General features: G+C 52.6%; 1 protein-coding gene across 3 annotated transcripts in view; it reads right to left on the bottom strand.

Annotated features, from left to right (window-relative positions):
* The window catches only part of LOC110515455 (protein jagged-1b), a 119,113-nt gene that overhangs the window by 37,567 nt on the left and 63,953 nt on the right, over nucleotides 1-17,593 (bottom strand). For 2 of the 3 annotated variants that reach the window (XM_036956440.1, XM_036956438.1), the window contains exons 14-20: nucleotides 16,121-16,285; nucleotides 15,082-15,195; nucleotides 10,782-10,895; nucleotides 9,731-9,844; nucleotides 8,867-8,983; nucleotides 6,954-6,981; nucleotides 3,875-3,960 (exon numbers count right to left, since the gene is read on the bottom strand). In XM_036956440.1, the coding sequence (XP_036812335.1) occupies nucleotides 3,875-3,960; nucleotides 6,954-6,981; nucleotides 8,867-8,983; nucleotides 9,731-9,844; nucleotides 10,782-10,895; nucleotides 15,082-15,195; nucleotides 16,121-16,285 (738 nt within the window). The remainder of the gene's footprint in view (nucleotides 1-3,874; nucleotides 3,961-6,953; nucleotides 6,982-8,866; nucleotides 8,984-9,730; nucleotides 9,845-10,781; nucleotides 10,896-15,081; nucleotides 15,196-16,120; nucleotides 16,286-17,593) is intronic. The other variant, XM_036956439.1, reaches the window with a different exon arrangement.

Below are 17,593 nucleotides of genomic sequence, written 5' to 3'. Positions count from 1 at the left end.
AGATCCTCAGAGCGCCCCCAGAGCCTCAGAGCGCCCCCAGAGCCTCAGAGCGCCCCAGAACCTCAGAGCGCCCCAGAACCTCAGAGCGCCCCCAGATCCTCAGAGCGCACCAGATCCTCAGAGCGCCCCCAGAGCCTCAGAGCGCCCCCAGAGCCTCAGAGCGCCCCAGAACCTCAGAGCGCCCCAGATCCTCAGAGCGTCCCCAGAGCCTCAGAGCGCCCCAGAGCCTCAGAGCGCCCCAGAGCCTCCGAGCGCCCCAGATCCTCAGAGCGCCCCAGATCCTCAGAGCGCCTCAGATCCTCAGAGCGCCCCAGATCCTCAGAGCACCCCAGAGCCTCAGAGCAGGTCAGAGCGCCAGAGTTTAATCACCGGCAGAGGGAGACCTGGCCGTTTAATCACCGGCAGAGGGAGACCTGGCCGTTTAATCACCGGCAGAGGGAGACCTGGCCGTTTAATCACCGGCAGAGGGAGACCTGGCCGTTTAATCACCGGCAGAGGAGAAACCTGGCCGTTTAATCACCGGCAGAGGGAGACCTGGCCGTTTAATCACCGGCAGAGGGAGACCTGGCCGTTTAATCACCGGCAGAGGAGAGACCTGACCGTTTAATCACCGGCAGAGGGAGACCTGGCCATATAATCACCGGCAGAGGGAGACCTGGCCGTTTAATCACCGGCAGAGGGAGACCTGGCCATTTAATCACCGGCAGAGGGAGACCTGGCCGTTTAATCACCGGCAGAGGGAGACCTGGCCGTTTAATCACCGGCAGAGGGAGACCTGGCCGTTTAATCACCGGCAGAGGGAGACCTGGCCGTTTAATCACCGGCAGAGGGAGACCTGGCCGTTTAATCACCGGCAGAGGAGAGACCTGACCGTTTAATCACCGGCAGAGGGAGACCTGGCCATATAATCACCGGCAGAGGGAGACCTGGCCGTTTAATCACCGGCAGAGGGAGACCTGGCCGTTTAATCACCGGCAGAGGGAGACCTGGCCGTTTAATCACCGGCAGAGGGAGACCTGGCCGTTTAATCACCGGCAGAGGGAGACCTGGCCGTTTAATCACCGGCAGAGGGAGACCTGGCCGTTTAATCACCGGCAGAGGGAGACCTGGCCGTTTAATCACCGGCAGAGGGAGACCTGGCCGTTTAATCACCGGCAGAGGGAGACCTGGCCGTTTAATCACCGGCAGAGGGAGACCTGGCCGTTTAATCACCGGCAGAGGGAGACCTGGCCGTTTAATCACCGGCAGAGGGAGACCTGGCCGTTTAATCACCGGCAGAGGGAGACCTGGCCGTTTAATCACCGGCAGAGGGAGACCTGGCCGTTTAATCACCGGCAGAGGGAGACCTGGCCGTTTAATCACCGGCAGAGGGAGACCTGGCCGTTTAATCACCGGCAGAGGGAGACCTGGCCGTTTAATCACCGGCAGAGGGAGACCTGGCCGTTTAATCACCGGCAGAGGGAGACCTGGCCGTTTAATCACCGGCAGAGGGAGACCTGGCCGTTTAATCACCGGCAGAGGGAGACCTGGCCGTTTAATCACCGGCAGAGGGAGACCTGGCCGTTTAATCACCGGCAGAGGGAGACCTGGCCGTTTAATCACCGGCAGAGGGAGACCTGGCCGTTTAATCACCGGCAGAGGGAGACCTGGCTGTTTAATCACCGGCAGAGGGAGACCCGGCAGAGGGAGACCTGGCCGTTTAATCACCGGCAGAGGGAGACCTGGCCGTTTAATCACCGGCAGAGGGAGACCTGGCCGTTTAATCACCGGCAGAGGGAGACCTGGCCGTTTAATCACCGGCAGAGGGAGACCTGGCCGGCAGAGGGAGACCTGGCCGTTTAATCACCGGCAGAGGGAGACCTGGCCGTTTAATCACCGGCAGAGGGAGACCCGGCAGAGGGAGACCTGACCGTTTAATCACCGGCAGAGGGAGACCTGGCCGTTTAATCACCGGCAGAGGGAGACCTGGCCGTTTAATCACCGGCAGAGGGAGACCCGGCAGAGGGAGACCTGGCCGTTTAATCACCGGCAGAGGGAGACCTGGCCGTTTAATCACCGGCAGAGGGAGACCTGGCCGTTTAATCACCGGCAGAGGGAGACCTGGCCGTTTAATCACCGGCAGAGGGAGACCCGGCAGAGGGAGACCTGGCCGTTTAATCACCGGCAGAGGGAGACCTGGCCGTTTAATCACCGGCAGAGGGAGACCCGGCAGAGGGAGACCTGACCGTTTAATCACCGGCAGAGGGAGACCTGGCCGTTTAATCACCGGCAGAGGGAGACCTGGCCGTTTAATCACCGGCAGAGGGAGACCTGGCCATTTAATCACCGGCAGAGGGAGACCCGGCAGAGGGAGACCTGGCCGTGTAATCACCGGCAGAGGGAGACCTGGCCGTTTAATCACCGGCAGAGGGAGACCTGGCCGTTTAATCACCGGCAGAGGGAGACCTGGCCGTTTAATCACCGGCAGAGGGAGACCTGGCCGTTTAATCACCGGCAGAGGGAGACCTGGCCGTTTAATCACCGGCAGAGGGAGACCTGGCCGTTTAATCACCGGCAGAGGGAGACCTGGCCGTTTAATCACCGGCAGAGGGAGACCTGGCCGTTTAATCACCGGCAGAGGGAGACCTGGCCGTTTAATCACCGGCAGAGGGAGACCTGGCCGTTTAATCACCGGCAGAGGGAGACCTGGCCGTTTAATCACCGGCAGAGGGAGACCTGGCCGTTTAATCACCGGCAGAGGGAGACCTGACCGTTTAATCACCGGCAGAGGGAGACCTGGCCGTTTAATCACCGGCAGAGGGAGACCTGACCGTTTAATCACCGGCAGAGGGAGACCTGGCCGTTTAATCACCGGCAGAGGGAGACCTGGCCGTTTAATCACCGGCAGAGGGAGACCCGGCAGAGGGAGACCTGACCGTTTAATCACCGGCAGAGGGAGACCCGGCAGAGGGAGACCTGGCCGTTTAATCACCGGCAGAGGGAGACCTGGCCGTTTAATCACCGGCAGAGGGAGACCTGACCGTTTAATCACCGGCAGAGGGAGACCCGGCAGAGGGAGACCTGACCGTTTAATCACCGGCAGAGGGAGACCCGGCAGAGGGAGACCTGGCCGTTTAATCACCGGCAGAGGGAGACCTGGCCGTTTAATCACCGGCAGAGGGAGACCTGGCCGTTTAATCACCGGCAGAGGGAGACCTGGCCGTTTAATCACCGGCAGAGGGAGACCTGGCCGTTTAATCACCGGCAGAGGGAGACCTGGCCGTTTAATCACCGGCAGAGGGAGACCTGGCCATTTAATCACCGGCAGAGGGAGACCTGGCCGTTTAATCACCGGCAGAGAGAGATCTGGCCGTTTAATCACCGGCAGAGAGAGACCCGGCAGAGGGAGACCTGGCCGTGTAATCACCGGCAGAGAGAGACCCGGCAGAGGGAGACCTGGCCGTTTAATCACCGGCAGAGGGAGACCCGGCAGAGGGAGACCTGGCCGTTTAATCACCGGCAGAGGGAGACCTGGCCGTTTAATCACCGGCAGAGGGAGACCTGGCCATTTAATCACCGGCAGAGGGAGACCTGGCCGTTTAATCACCGGCAGAGAGAGATCTGGCCGTTTAATCACCGGCAGAGAGAGACCCGGCAGAGGGAGACCTGGCCGTGTAATCACCGGCAGAGAGAGACCCGGCAGAGGGAGACCTGGCCGTGTAATCACCGGCAGAGAGAGATCTGGCCGTTTAATCACCAGCAGTGTGGCTGTTTGTGACCCAGCGCCCAAAAGAGTGACTGTCCCTTCTCCTCGGCCCCAGCCCAGACCCAGTCACTAACTTACGGCTCAGCCAGAGTGGGTGGGTGAGGAGGGAGAGTCCATGTTAATACGTACTGATCCTGCAGTCTGGCCCAGCGAACCCTGGAGTGCACTCACATCGATACCAGTTATCACCATCCACACAGGTCCCACTGTTATAACTGGAGAGGAGGAGAGGAAGAGGAGAGGAGAGGAGGGAGGAGAGAAGGGAGGAGAGAAGGGGGAGAGAAGGGGGAGAGGAGAGGAGGGGTGAGAGGGGAGGAGGGAGGAGAGGAGGGGTGAGAGGAGAGGAGGGAGGAGAGGAGAGAAGGGGTGAGAGGAGAGGAGAGAAGAGAAGGGGTGAGAGGAGAGGAGAGGAGGGGTGAAAGGGGAGGAGGGGTGAGAGGGGAGGGGAGAGAAGGGAGGAGAGGAGAGAAGGGAGGAGAGGAGAGAAGGGAGGAGAGGAGAGGAGGGTGAGAGGAAAGGAGGGAGGAGAGAAGGGGTGAGAGGGGAGGAGGGAGGAGAGGAGAGGAGGGGTGAGAGGGGAGGAGGGGTGAGAGGGGAGGAGGGGTGAGAAAAGAGAAGTGAGATAGGAGGGGGAGAGGAGAGGGAGAGGAGGGGTGAGAGGAGAGGAAGGGTTAGAGGAGAGAAGGGGTGAGTGGGGAGGAGAGGGGAGAAGGGAGGAGAGGAGAGAAGGGGTGGGAGGGGAGGAGGGGTGAGAAAAGAGAAGTGCGATAGGAGGGGGAGAGGAGAGGAGTGGTGAGGAGAGGAGGGGTGAGAGGGGAGGAGGGGGAGAGGAGAGGAGGGGGAGAGGAGACGAGGGGTGAGAAAGGAGAAAGGAGAAGTGAGATAGGAGGGGTGAGAGGAGAGGAGGGAGAGAGACGGAGAGAGAGAAGTTCAGTCTCAGAACAACATCAAAACATCTTGGTCAAACTGAAGTCTCTCAGACTACGTCCCAAATGACACCCTTATCCTCTACATAGAGCCCTATGGGGCCTGGTCTAAAGAATTGTACTATGTAGGGAATAGGCTGCAATTTGGGACATAGATCAAACTAGGAAGGGCAGGGGGATATCTATATCCAACATGACTAGTACTACCATAACCAGTACTATCATAACAAGTACTACAATAACTAGTACTACCATAACCAGTACTACCATAACTAGTACTACAATAACTAGTACTACAATAACTAGTACTACCATAACCAGTACTACCATAACCAGTACGACAATAACGAGTACTACCATAACTAGTACTAGAATAACCAGTACTACCATAACCAGTACTACCATAACCAGTACTACCATAACTAGAACTACCATAACTAGTACTACCATAACCAATACTACCATAACCAGTACTACAATAACTAGTACTACCATAACCAGTACTACCATAACCAGTAGTACAATAACTAGTACTACCATAACCAGTAGTACAATAACTAGTACTACCATAACCAGTACTACAATAACTAGTACTACCATAACTAGTACTACCATAACCAGTACTACCATAACCAGTACAACAATAACTAGTACTACCATAACCAGTACTACAATAACTAGTACTACCATAACCAGTAATACCATAACCAGTACTACAATAACCAGTACTACAATAACTAGTACTACCATAACCAGTACTACCATAACCAGTAATACCATAACCAGTACTACCATAACCAGTAATACCATAACCAGTAATACCATAACCAGTACTACCATAACTAGTAATACCATAACCAGTAATACCATAACCAGTACTACCATAACCAGTACTACCATAACTAGTAATACCATAACCAGTACTACCATAACCAGTAATACCATAACCAATACTACCATAGCCAGTACTACCATAGCCAGTACTACCATAACTAGTAATACCATAACCAGTAATACCAAAACCAGTACTACCATAGCCAGTACTACCATAACTAGTACTACCATAACTAGTACTACCATAACCAGTACTACCATAACCAGTAATACCATAATCAGTACTACCATAACCAGTACTACCATAACTAGTAATACAGTAACCAGTACTACCATAGCCAGTACTACCTGTACCTGTACTACTAGTCTGTGTCCTCCGTCCTAACCATTATAGTCTGTGTCCTCCTTCCTAACCATTATAGTCTGTGTCCTCCTTCCTAACCATTATAGTCTGTGTCCTCCTTCCTAACCATTATAGTCTGTGTCCTCCCTCCTAATCATTATAGTCTGTCCTCCCTCCTTATCATTATAGTCTGTGTCCTCCTTCCTAACCATTATAGTCTGTGTCCTCCTTCCTAACCATTATAGTCTGTCCTTCCTAACCATTCTAGTCTGTGTCCTCCTTCCTAACCATTATAGTCTGTGTCCTTCCTAACCATTATAGTCTGTGTCCTCCTTCCTAACCATTATAGTCTGTGTCCTTCCTAACCATTATAGTCTGTGTCCTCCTTCCTAACCATTATAGTCTGTGTCCTCCTTCCTAACCATTATAGTCTGTGTCCTCCTTCCTAACCATTATAGTCTGTGTCCTCCTTCCTAACCATTATAGTCTGTGTCCTCCTTCCTAACCATTATAGTCTGTGTCCTCCTTCCTAACCATTATAGTCTGTGTCCTCCTTCCTAACCATTATAGTCTGTGTCCTCCTTCCTAACCATTATAGTCTGTGTCCTCCTTCCTAACCATTATAGTCTGTGTCCTCCTTCCTAACCATTATAGTCTGTGTCCTCCTTCCTAACTATTATAGTCTGTGTCCTCCTTCCTAACCATTATAGTCTGTGTCCTCCTTCCTAACCATTATAGTCTGTGTCCTCCTTCCTAACTATTATAGTCTGTGTCCTCCTTCCTAACCATTATAGTCTGTAAAGGGAATAGGGTGCCATCTTGGATGCAGAACTCAAATGTTCTGGTCAGACAGAGAGAGAGACAGACGCAGAGAGAGAGAGAGACAGACAGAGAGAGAACCTGCATGTGAGAAACTTCAGTACAGACTGCAGAATAAACCTGGGTTCAAATACTATTCGGCATCATTTGAAATAATATTCTGGGCCAGAACCCACCCATCTGGCAGGTTATAGAAAATGTTTAAATATTTGGTACGGTGCAAAGTAGAGGAACACCTTGTTCTGATCTGTCTTGTCTGACTCAATAGGAAATGTGTTCCACTTACCATGGGTGGGGATTACAGTCGTTGGTATCTGGAAAAAAGAGAGAGGAGTTATTTTCACACGCATGTGGAGAGGGGGAGAGAGAGAGAGAGACAGAGAGACAGAGAGAGAGAGAGAGGGAGACAGACAGACAGAGAGAGACATGAGTGTCCAGAGGTTGTGTTAGCGTGCTGTCTTGTCGTGTTTAGCGCCACACGGCCTGGGTTATTAACTCTACCGTGTAAACACCGTGGCCTCTTGCCCTGCTAACAAGGAGCAGGGCCCACACCCCCCGCTTATACCCCCACACCCCTGCTCACACCCCATACACCTACGCCCCTATCCACCCCTACCCCCATACACCCCCGCCCCTACCCCCATACACCCCCGCCCCAATCCCCATACACCCCCCCCCCAATCCCCATACACCCCCCCCCCATCCCCATACACCCACGCCCCTATCCCCATACACCCACGCCCCTATCCCCATACACCCACGCCCCTATCCCCATACACCCACGCCCCTATCCCCATACACCCCTGCCCCCTACCCCCATACACCCCCGCCACTACCCCCATACACCCACGCCCCTATCCTCCCCTATCCAGAACCCTACTCCTCCCCCATCCAGAACCCTGCTCCTCCCCCATCCAGAACCCTGCTCCTCCCCCATCCAGAACCCTGCTCCTCCCCCATCCAGAACCCTGCTCCTCCCCCATCCAGAACCCTGCTCCTCCCCCATCCAGAACCCTGCCTCCCCCCATTCAGAACCCTGCTCCTCCCCCATCCAGGACCCTGCTCTTCCCCCATCCAGAACCCTGCTCCTCCCCCATCCAGAACCCTGCTCCTCCCCCATCCAGAATCCTGCCTCCCCCCATTCAGAACCCTGCTCCTCCCCCATCCAGGACCCTGCTCTTCCCCCATCCAGAACCCTGCTCCTCCCCCATCCAGAACCCTGCTCCTCCCCCATCCAGAACCTTGCTCCTCCCCCATCCAGAACCCTGCTCCTCCCCCATCCAGAACCCTGCTCCTATATGGTGGTTGGCAACCAACTTTAAGGTGCATTACAACCACCAACTGGACTGGAGTGTGGACAGTTCATCTTTCAATCACCCATGTGGGTATATGCTCCTAAAAACCAATGAGGAGATGAGAGAGACGGGACTTGCAGCGCGATCAAGTGTAATAAATAGAACCAAGTTGTATTTGAGCGACGTGGCCACGCAGACGACGATTACGCCCGTTGATGACCAACAGTTTGGATTAAATTATAGAATAACGTGTACATTTATTTCAAAATGCGAGAGTTAAGGCCCCCCCTCCCTCATCCACAACAATAAGGCCCCCCCTCCCTCATCCACAACAATAAGGCCCCCCACCCTCCCCCATCCACAACCATAAGGCTCCCCTCCCTCATCCACAACCATAAGGCCCCCCCTCCCTCATCCACAACCATAAGGCCCCCCCTCCCTCATCCACAACAATAAGGCCCCCCCTCCCTCATCCACAACAATAAGGCCCCCCACCCTCCCCCATCCACAACCATAAGGCTCCCCTCCCTCATCCACAACCATAAGGCCCCCCCTCCCTCATCCACAACCATAAGGCCCCCCCTCCCTCATCCACAACAATAAGGCCCCCCCTCCCTCATCCACAACAATAAGGCCCCCCACCCTCCCCCATCCACAACCATAAGGCGCCCCTCCCCCCCCCCCTCCCCAACCATAAGGCCCCGTCCTCCCAACCATAAGGCCCCGTCCTCCCCCCTCCCCAACCATAAGGCCCCCCACCCTCCCCCATCCACAACCATCCGTCCTCCCCCATCCCCAACCATAAGCCCCACCCCTCCCCCATTCTCAAGGCCATCTTCCTTTAAGCAGGGAACACAGGGAGTGATAGAACAGGTAGGACAGAAGACCTGTGTTGTATACCCACTCTGTTTACAGGTGTCTCCCTCCCAGCCCTCCTTGCAGACGCAGGTGAAGGAGTCCCCGCTGGTCACACAGGTTCCCCCGTACTGACAGGGGTTAGGAAGACAGCTGCTGTTCTTAGCTAAAGGAGGATGAGAGGTGGGTCAGTAGCATTAGTTCATCTGGGTCAAATTCAGCTAAACATTTAAAAACATTGTGCAACAAAGAAGCGAAAGCAAGTGTGTCCTATTAGATGAGTTGAAATAAAATCCTAACAGCCTGGTTAGTGCCTATTGGTCTAGAGCCAGGGGAGGGAGGAGGGGACAGCTATATTACAGGTAGCCCCTCCCTCCCAGACTAACTCACCTATATTACAGGCAGCCCCTCCCTCCCACCCAGACTAACTCACCTATAATACAGGTAGCCCCTCCCACCCAGACTAACTCACCTATATTACAGGAAGCCCCTCCCTCCCTCCCTCCCACCCAGACTAACTCACCTATAATACAGGTAGCCCCTCCCACCCAGACTAACTCACCTATATTACAGGAAGCCCCTCCCTCCCTCCCTCCCACCCAGACTAACTCACCTATATATTACAGGTAGCCCCCTCCCTCCCACCCAGACTAACTCACCTATATTACAGGTAGCCCCCTCCCTCCCACCCAGACTAACTCACCTATATTACAGGTAGCCCTCTCCCTCCCACCCAGACTAACTCACCTATATTACAGGTAGCCCCTCCCATCCAGACTAACTCACCTATATTACAGGTAGCCCCCTCCCTCCCATCCAGACTAACTCACCTATATTACAGGTAGCCCCCTCCCTCCCACCCAGACTAACTCACCTATATTACAGGTAGCCCCTCCCATCCAGACTAACTCACCTATATTACAGGTAGCCCCCTCCCATCCAGGGGAACACTTGCACTGGAAGGTGTCTCCCTCATCATGACATGTCCCTCCGTTGTTACAGGTAACCTCGTCACACTGGCTCTCACCTGGAGACACACACATGATTAAAACCAAGCTTTCATAACACACACACATATACAGTACACACACACACACCTGGGTGAATACCTCCACCCATCAGCACGTTTTGTGTTTCTGCTCTTCTGCACCCCAGTATCTCTACTTACACATCATCATCTATCACTCCCGTGTTAATTTGCTATATTGTAATTACTTCACAACTATTGGCCTATTTAATGCCTTACCTCCTTACTCCATTTGCACACACTGTATATAGATTTTTTCTATTGTGTTATTGACTGTACGTTTGTTTATGTGTAACTCTGTGTTGTTGTGTTATTGTGTTATTGACTGTATGTTTGTTTATGTGTAACTCTGTGTTGTTGTGTTATTGTGTTATTGACTGTATGTTTGGTTATGTGTAACTCTGTGTTGTTGTGTTATTGACTGTATGTTTGGTTATGTGTAACTCTGTGTTATTGTGTTATTGACTGTATGTTTGTTTATGTGTAACTCTGTGTTGTTGTGTTATTGACTGTATGTTTGGTTATGTGTAACTCTGTGTTGTTGTGTTATTGTGTTATTGATTGTATGTTTGGTTATGTGTAACTCTGTGTTGTTGTGTTATTGTGTTATTGATTGTATGTTTGGTTATGTGGTACTCTGTGTTGTTGTGTTATTGACTGTATGTTTGGTTATGTGTAACTCTGTGTTGTTGTGTTATTGACTGTATGTTTGGTTATGTGTAACTCTGTGTTGTTGTGTTATTGACTGTATGTTTGGTTATGTGTAACTCTGTGTTTTTGTTTGTGTCTCACTGCTATGCTTTATCTTGGCCAAGTCACAGTTGTAAATGAGAACTTGTTCTCAACTGGCCTCCCTGGTTAAATAAAGGTGAAATAAAAAATAGACATGGGTGATTGTAGAACAGAAAGAATGGGAGGAGAGAGACTGTGTTCTTACGGGAGTGGCAGGTCTTCCCCTTCCAGCCGTTCATACACTCACAGAAGAAATCAGTCACCAGGTCTCGACATGTTCCTCCGTTATGACATGGACTAGTGCTGCAGTCATCTATATCTGGAGGAGAGGAGGAGAGGAGGGGGAGAGGGGGGAGGAGGAGAGGGAGAGGAGGGGGGAGGAGAGGGAGAGGAGGGGGGAGGAGGGGGAGAGGGAGAGGAGGAGAGGAGGGGGAGAGGGAGAGGAGGAGGAGGGAGAGGGGGGAGGAGGAGAGGGAGAGGAGGGGGGAGGAGAGGGGGAGGAGGAGAGGGAGAGGGGGAGGAGGAGAGGGGCAGGAGGAGAGAGGAGGGGGGAGAGGGGCAGGAGGGGGGAGGAGGAGAGCGAGAGAGAGGACAGGCAGAGTCAAACCAGCTCCACATCAGGGATCATTAACTAGATTCAGCCACAGGCCAATATTATCTGGAGCTGATGGGGGAGGAGGGAGCCAGAACATAATTTTAAATAAATACTAGACTGCAAATTGACTGCAAGAATCCCAAACAGATATAATATTTGACTAAAACATAACATTTCAAACCTGGCTTAAATGTGTATACGATCTCTCTATTATGGCGGGAACAGATTAACAATGTATCACTTGCAGCTAATTTACTGCTGTTTTAACCTTTTGCGTGTAGGGGACAGTATTTTCGTATTTGGCTAAAAAACGTACCCATTTGAAACTGCCTATTTCTCAGCCCCAGAAACTAGAATATGCATATAATCAGATTAGGATAGAAAACACTCTAAAGTTTCCAAAACTGTAAAAATATTGTCTGTGAGTATAACAGAACTGATATTACAGGCAAAAGCCTGAGGAAAATCCAATCAGGAAGTGCCTCTTATTTTGAAACCTCTCTGTTCCTATGCATGCCTATCTTCCATTTAAAGGGATATCAACCAAATTCATTTTTCTATGGCTTCCCTAAGGTGTCAACAGTCTTTAGACATAGTTTTAGGCTTTTATTTTGAAAAATGAGCGTGAAAGATCACATTGTGTAAGTGGATAGGTGGGGGCGCTCAGGGTGAGTTTTGCGCTATAGAGTAAAGCGGCCATTGTTCCTCCCGGTACTATTGAAAAAGCTACACACTCGGTTGATATATTATCGAATATATATTTTAAAAACTACCTGAGGAATGATTATAAAAAACATTTGACATATTTCTGTGGACATTAAGGATATTATTTGGAATATACGTCTGCGTTGTCATGACCGCTCTTTCCTGTGGATTTCTGAACATAACGCGACAAACAAACGGAGGTATTTTGGGTATAAAATAATCTTTATGGAACAAAAGGAACATTTGTTGTGTCAGTCTCGTGAGTGAAAACATGCGAAGATCATCAAAGGTAAACGATTAATTTGATTGCTTTTCTGATTTTCGTGACCTAGCTACTTAATGCTTAGTGTACATAATGTTATGCTGTGCTATCGATAAACTTACACAAATGCTTGGATTGCTTTCGCTGTAAAGCATAATTTCAAAATCTGAGACGACAGGTGGATTAACAAAAGGCTAAGCTGTGTTTTGCAATATTGCACTTGTGATTTCATGAATATGAATATTTTGTAGTAATATTATTTGACCGCTATGCTATTCAGCGATTGCTGACGAAAATGATCCCATTTACGGGAAGGGTAGCGTCAAGAAGTTAACGTCTTTCATGTCCAACAACAGAAGGAAAATCACCCGGCCGCCAGCTGGGAAACCCTGTTCTACGTATGCACAGTGGGCCTCCAGCTGGGAAACCCTGCTCTACGTATGCACAGTGGGCCTCCAGCTGGGAAACCCTGCTCTACGTATGCACCGTGGGCCTCCAGTTGGGAAACCCTGCTCTACGTATGCACCGTGGGCCTCCAGTTGTGAAACCCTGCTCTACGTATGCACCGTGGGCCTCCAGTTGTGAAACCCTGCTCTACGTATGCACCGTGGGCCTCCAGTTGGGAAACCCTGCTCTATGTATGCACCGTGGGCCTCCAGCTGGGAAACCCTGCTCTACGTATGCACCGTGGGCCTCCAGTTGGGAAACCCTGCTCTACGTATGCACCGTGGGCCTCCAGTTGTGAAACCCTGCTCTACGTATGCACCGTGGGCCTCCAGTTGGGAAACCCTGCTCTACGTATGCACCGTGGGCCTCCAGCTGCGAAACCCTGCTCTATGTATGCACCGTGGGCCTTCAGTTTGGAAACCCTGCTCTACGTATGCACCGTGGGCCTCCAGTTGTCAAACCCTGCTCTACGAATGAGGCTCAGTAGTGTGTGTGGCCTCCACATGCCTGATTGACCTCCCTACAATGCCTGGGCATGCTCCTGATGAGGTGGCGGATGGTCTCCTGAGGGATCTCCTCCCAGACCTGGACTAAAGCATCCACCAACTCCTGGGCAGTCTGTGGTGCAACATGGCGTTGGTGGATGATGTCCCAGATGTGCTCAATTGGATTCAGGTCTGGGGAACGGGCGGGCCAGTCCATAGCATCAATGCCTTCCTCTTGCAGGAACTGCTGACACACTCCAGCCACATGAGGTCTAGCATTGTCTTGCATTAGGAGGAACCCAGGGCCAACCACACCAGCATATGGTCTCACAAGGGGTCTGAGGATCTCATCTCGGTACCTAATGGCAGTGAGGCTACCTCTGGCGAGCACATGGAGGGCTGTGCGGGCCCCCAAAGAAATGCCAACCCACACCATGACTGACCCACCGCCAAACCAGTCATGCTGGAGGATGTTGCAGGCAGCAGAACGTTCTCCACGGCGTCTCCAGACTGGCACGTCTGTCTCAGTGTGAACCTACTTTCATCTGTGAAGAGCACAGGGCGCCAGTGGCGAATTTGCCAATCTTGGTGTTCTCTAGCAAATGCCAAACGTCCTGCACGGTGTTGGGCTGTAAAGCACAACCCCCACCTGTGGACGTCGGGCCCTCATACCACTCTCATGGAGTCTGTTTCTGACCGTTTGAGCAGACACATGCACATTTGTGGCCTGCTGGAGGTAATTTTGCAGGGCTCTGGCAGTGCTCCTCCTGCTCCACCTTGCACAAAGGCGGAGGTAGCGGTCCTGCTGCTGGGTTGTTGCCCTCCTACGGCCTCCTCCACGTCTCCTGATGTACTGGCCTGTCTCCTGGTAGCGCCTCCAAGCTCTGGACACTACGCTGACAGACACAGCAAACCTTCTGTGCTGCCTGTCAGGGGGCTGGTCTAGTGGTAGTGCTGCCTGCCAGGGGGCTGGTCTAGTGGTAGTGCTGCCTGCCTGCCAGGGGGCTGGTCTAGTGGTAGTGCTGCCTGCCTGTCAGGGCGCTGGTCTAGTGGTAGTGCTGCTTGCCAGGGGGCTGGTCTAGTGGTAGGGCTGCCTGCCAGGGGGATGATCTAGTGGTAGTGCTGCCTGCCAGGGGGCTGGTCTAGTGGTAGTGCTGCCTGCCTGCCAGGGGGCTGGTCTAGTGGTAGTGCTGCCTGCCTGCCAGGGGGCTGGTCTAGTGGTAGTGCTGCCTGCCTGCCAGGGGGCTGGTCTAGTGGTAGTGCTGCCTGCCTGCCAAGGGGCTGGTCTAGTGGTAGTGCTGCCTGCCAGGGGCTGGTCTAGTGGTAGTGTTGCCTGCCAGGGGCTGGTCTAGTGGTAATGCTGCCTGCCAGGAGGTTGGTCTAGTGGTAGTGTTGCCTGCCAGGGGCTGGTCTAGTGATAGTGCTGCCTGCCAGGGGGCTGGTCTAGTGGTAATGCTGCCTGCCAGGAGGTTGGTCTAGTGGTAGTGCTGCCTGCCTGCCAGGGGGCTGGTCTAGTGGTAATGCTGCCTGCCTGCCAGGGGGCTGGTCTAGTGGTAGTGCTGCCTGCCTGCCAGGGGGCTGGTCTAGTGGTAGTGCTGCCTGCCTGCCAGGGGGCTGGTCTAGTGGTAGTGCTGCCTGCCAGGGGGCTGGTCTAGTGGTAGTGCTGCCTGCCTGCCAGGAGGTTGGTCTAGTGGTAGTGCTGCCTGCCTGCCAGGGGGCTGGTCTAGTGGTAGTGCTGCCTGCCTGCCAGGGGGCTGGTCTAGTGGTAGTGCTGCCTGCCTGCCAAGGGGCTGGTCTAGTGGTAGTGCTGCCTGCCTGCCAGGGGGCTGGTCTAGTGGTAGTGCTGCCTGCCTGCCAGGGGGCTGGTCTAGTGGTAGTGCTGCCTGCCTGCCAAGGGGCTGGTCTAGTGGTAGTGCTGCCTGCCTGCCAAGGGGCTGGTCTAGTGGTAGTGCTGCCTGCCTGCCAGGTGGCTGGTCTACATTTTTCTAAACATAAAAAACAGTGCACTTACTGATCTCACAGTGGTCCCCCTCCCAGCCGTCTCCACAGATACACTGGTACACACTGACTTTATCTATACAGGTTCCTCCAGTACCACACGGGCTGCTCTCACAATCATTAATATCTGAGGGGAAAGGGAGAGAGGGGGGAGAGAGAGGGGTGGAGAGGGGGGGAGAGAAGGAGAGCGGGGGGGGGGAGAGGGGGGAGAGGGGGAGAGGGAGTGAGGGGGGAGAGAGGGAGGGAGAGGGGGTGAGAGGGAGGGAGAGATAGGTGGAGAGAGGGGGAAAGGGAGAGAGAGGGGGAGAAAGGAAGAGAGGGGGGAGGGGGGGAAAGGGTGAGAGAGGTGGAGAGAGGGGGAGAGAGGGGGAAAGAGGGAGAGAGGTGGAGAGGGGGAAAGGGAGAGAAGAGGGAGAGAGAGAGAGGGGGAGAGAGGGGGGGAGAGAAGGAGAGCGGGGGGGAGAGAGGGGGGAGAGGGGGAGAGGGAGTGAGGGGGGAGAGAGGGAGGGAGAGGGGGGGAGAGGGAGGGAGAGATAGGTGGAGAGAGGGGGAAAGGGAGAGAGAGGGGGAGAAAGGAAGAGAGGGGGGAGGGGGGGAAAGGGTGAGAGAGGTGGAGAGAGGGGGAAAGGGAGAGAAGAGGGAGAGAGGGAGAGGGAGAGAGGGGGAGAGAGGGGGGGAGAGAAGGAGAGAGGGGGGAGAGAGGGGGGAGAGAGGGAGAGAGGGGGGGAGAGAAGGAGAGAGGGGGGGGGAGGGGGGAGAGAGGGGAAAGGGATAGGAAGAGTGTGTTGTGACAAGGTAGAGGTGGTATACAGAACATTGCCCTATTTGGTAAAAGACCAAGTCCATATTATGGAACGAACAGCTCAAATTAGAAAAGAGAAACGACAGTCCATCATTACTTTAAGACATGAAGGTTAGTCAATACAGAAAATGTCAAGCACATTATGTAGGTCAATGTAATGTCTATGCAGGTCAATGTAATGTCTATGTAGGTCTATGCAGGTCTATGTAGGCCTATGAACCCTCTATGAATGCTCTTTGTCATGTCTTACTCTCGTGACAGTATGTGCCTCTGAAGCCCTCCTGACAGTCACAGCTGAACTGTCCTCCAGCCTGGCTCCGACAGCGTCCGTGAGGCCCACACACGTTGGAGGAGATGTACCGCTCCCCTCCAGGGGTACTGTTGGATCCCACGGCAACCGTGCAGCTGTCAATCACTGTGGGGGGGGGGGGGGGGGGGGGGGGGAGGGGGATGAAACAACCTCTGATTTGGTAAAAACCTGAGGGACGGGCCTGAACAGAGCTATGAATGCTGAGGGACGGGCCTGAACAGAGCTATGAATGCTGAGGGACGGGCCTGAACAGAGCTATGAATGCTGAGGGACGGGCCTGAACAGAGCTATGAATGCTGAGGGACGGGCCTGAACAGAGCTATGGATGCTGAGGGACGGGCCTGAACAGAGCTATGGATGCTGAGGGACGGGCCTGAACAGAGCTATGGATGCTGAGGGACGGGCCTGAACAGAGCTATGGATGCTGAGGGACGGGCCTGAACAGAGCTATGAATGCTGAGGGACGGGCCTGAACAGAGCTATGAATGCTGAGGGACGGGCCTGAACAGAGCTATGAATGCTGAGGGACGGGCCTGAGCAGAGTTATGGATGCTGAGGGACGGGCCTGAACAGAGCTATGAATGCAAGGACTGACCATCCATGATATCAACAATATAGTTATAACCATGTTATGAAGCTATACAGGACTGACCATCCATGATATCAACATTATAGTTATAACCATGTTATGAGGCTATACAGGACTGACCATCCATGATATCAACATTATGGTTATAACCATGTTATGAGGCTATACAGGACTGACCATCCATGATATCAACATTATAGTTATAACCATGTTATGAAGCTATACAGGACTGACCATCCATGATATCAACATTATAGTTATAACCATGTTATGAGGTTATACAGGACTGACCATCCATGATATCAACATTATAGTTATAACCATGTTATGAAGCTATACAGGACTGACCATCCATGATATCAACATTACAGTTATAACCATGTTATGAGGCTATACAGGACTGACCATCCATGATATCAACATTATAGTTATAACCATGTTATGAAGCTATACAGGACTGACCATCCATGATATCAACATTATAGTTATAACCATGTTATGAGGTTATACAGGACTGACCATTCATGATATCAACATTATAGTTATAACCATGTTATGAGGCTATACAGGACTGACCATCCATGATATCAACATTATAGTTATAACCATGTTATGAAGCTATACAGGACTGACCATCCATGATATCAACATTATAGTTATAACCATGTTATGAAGCTATACAGGACTGACCATCCATGATATCAACATTATAGTTATAACCATGTTATGAGGCTATACAGATCTGACCATCCATGATATCAACATTATAGTTATAACCATGTTATGAGGATATACAGGACTGACCATCCATGATATCAATATTA

Source organism: Oncorhynchus mykiss, chromosome 20 (assembly GCF_013265735.2).
Source record: "Oncorhynchus mykiss isolate Arlee chromosome 20, USDA_OmykA_1.1, whole genome shotgun sequence".
NCBI lineage: Eukaryota > Metazoa > Chordata > Actinopteri > Salmoniformes > Salmonidae > Oncorhynchus > Oncorhynchus mykiss.
Note: the sequence above shows the minus strand (reverse complement) of the source record. Positions and strands in the feature narration are given on the sequence as shown.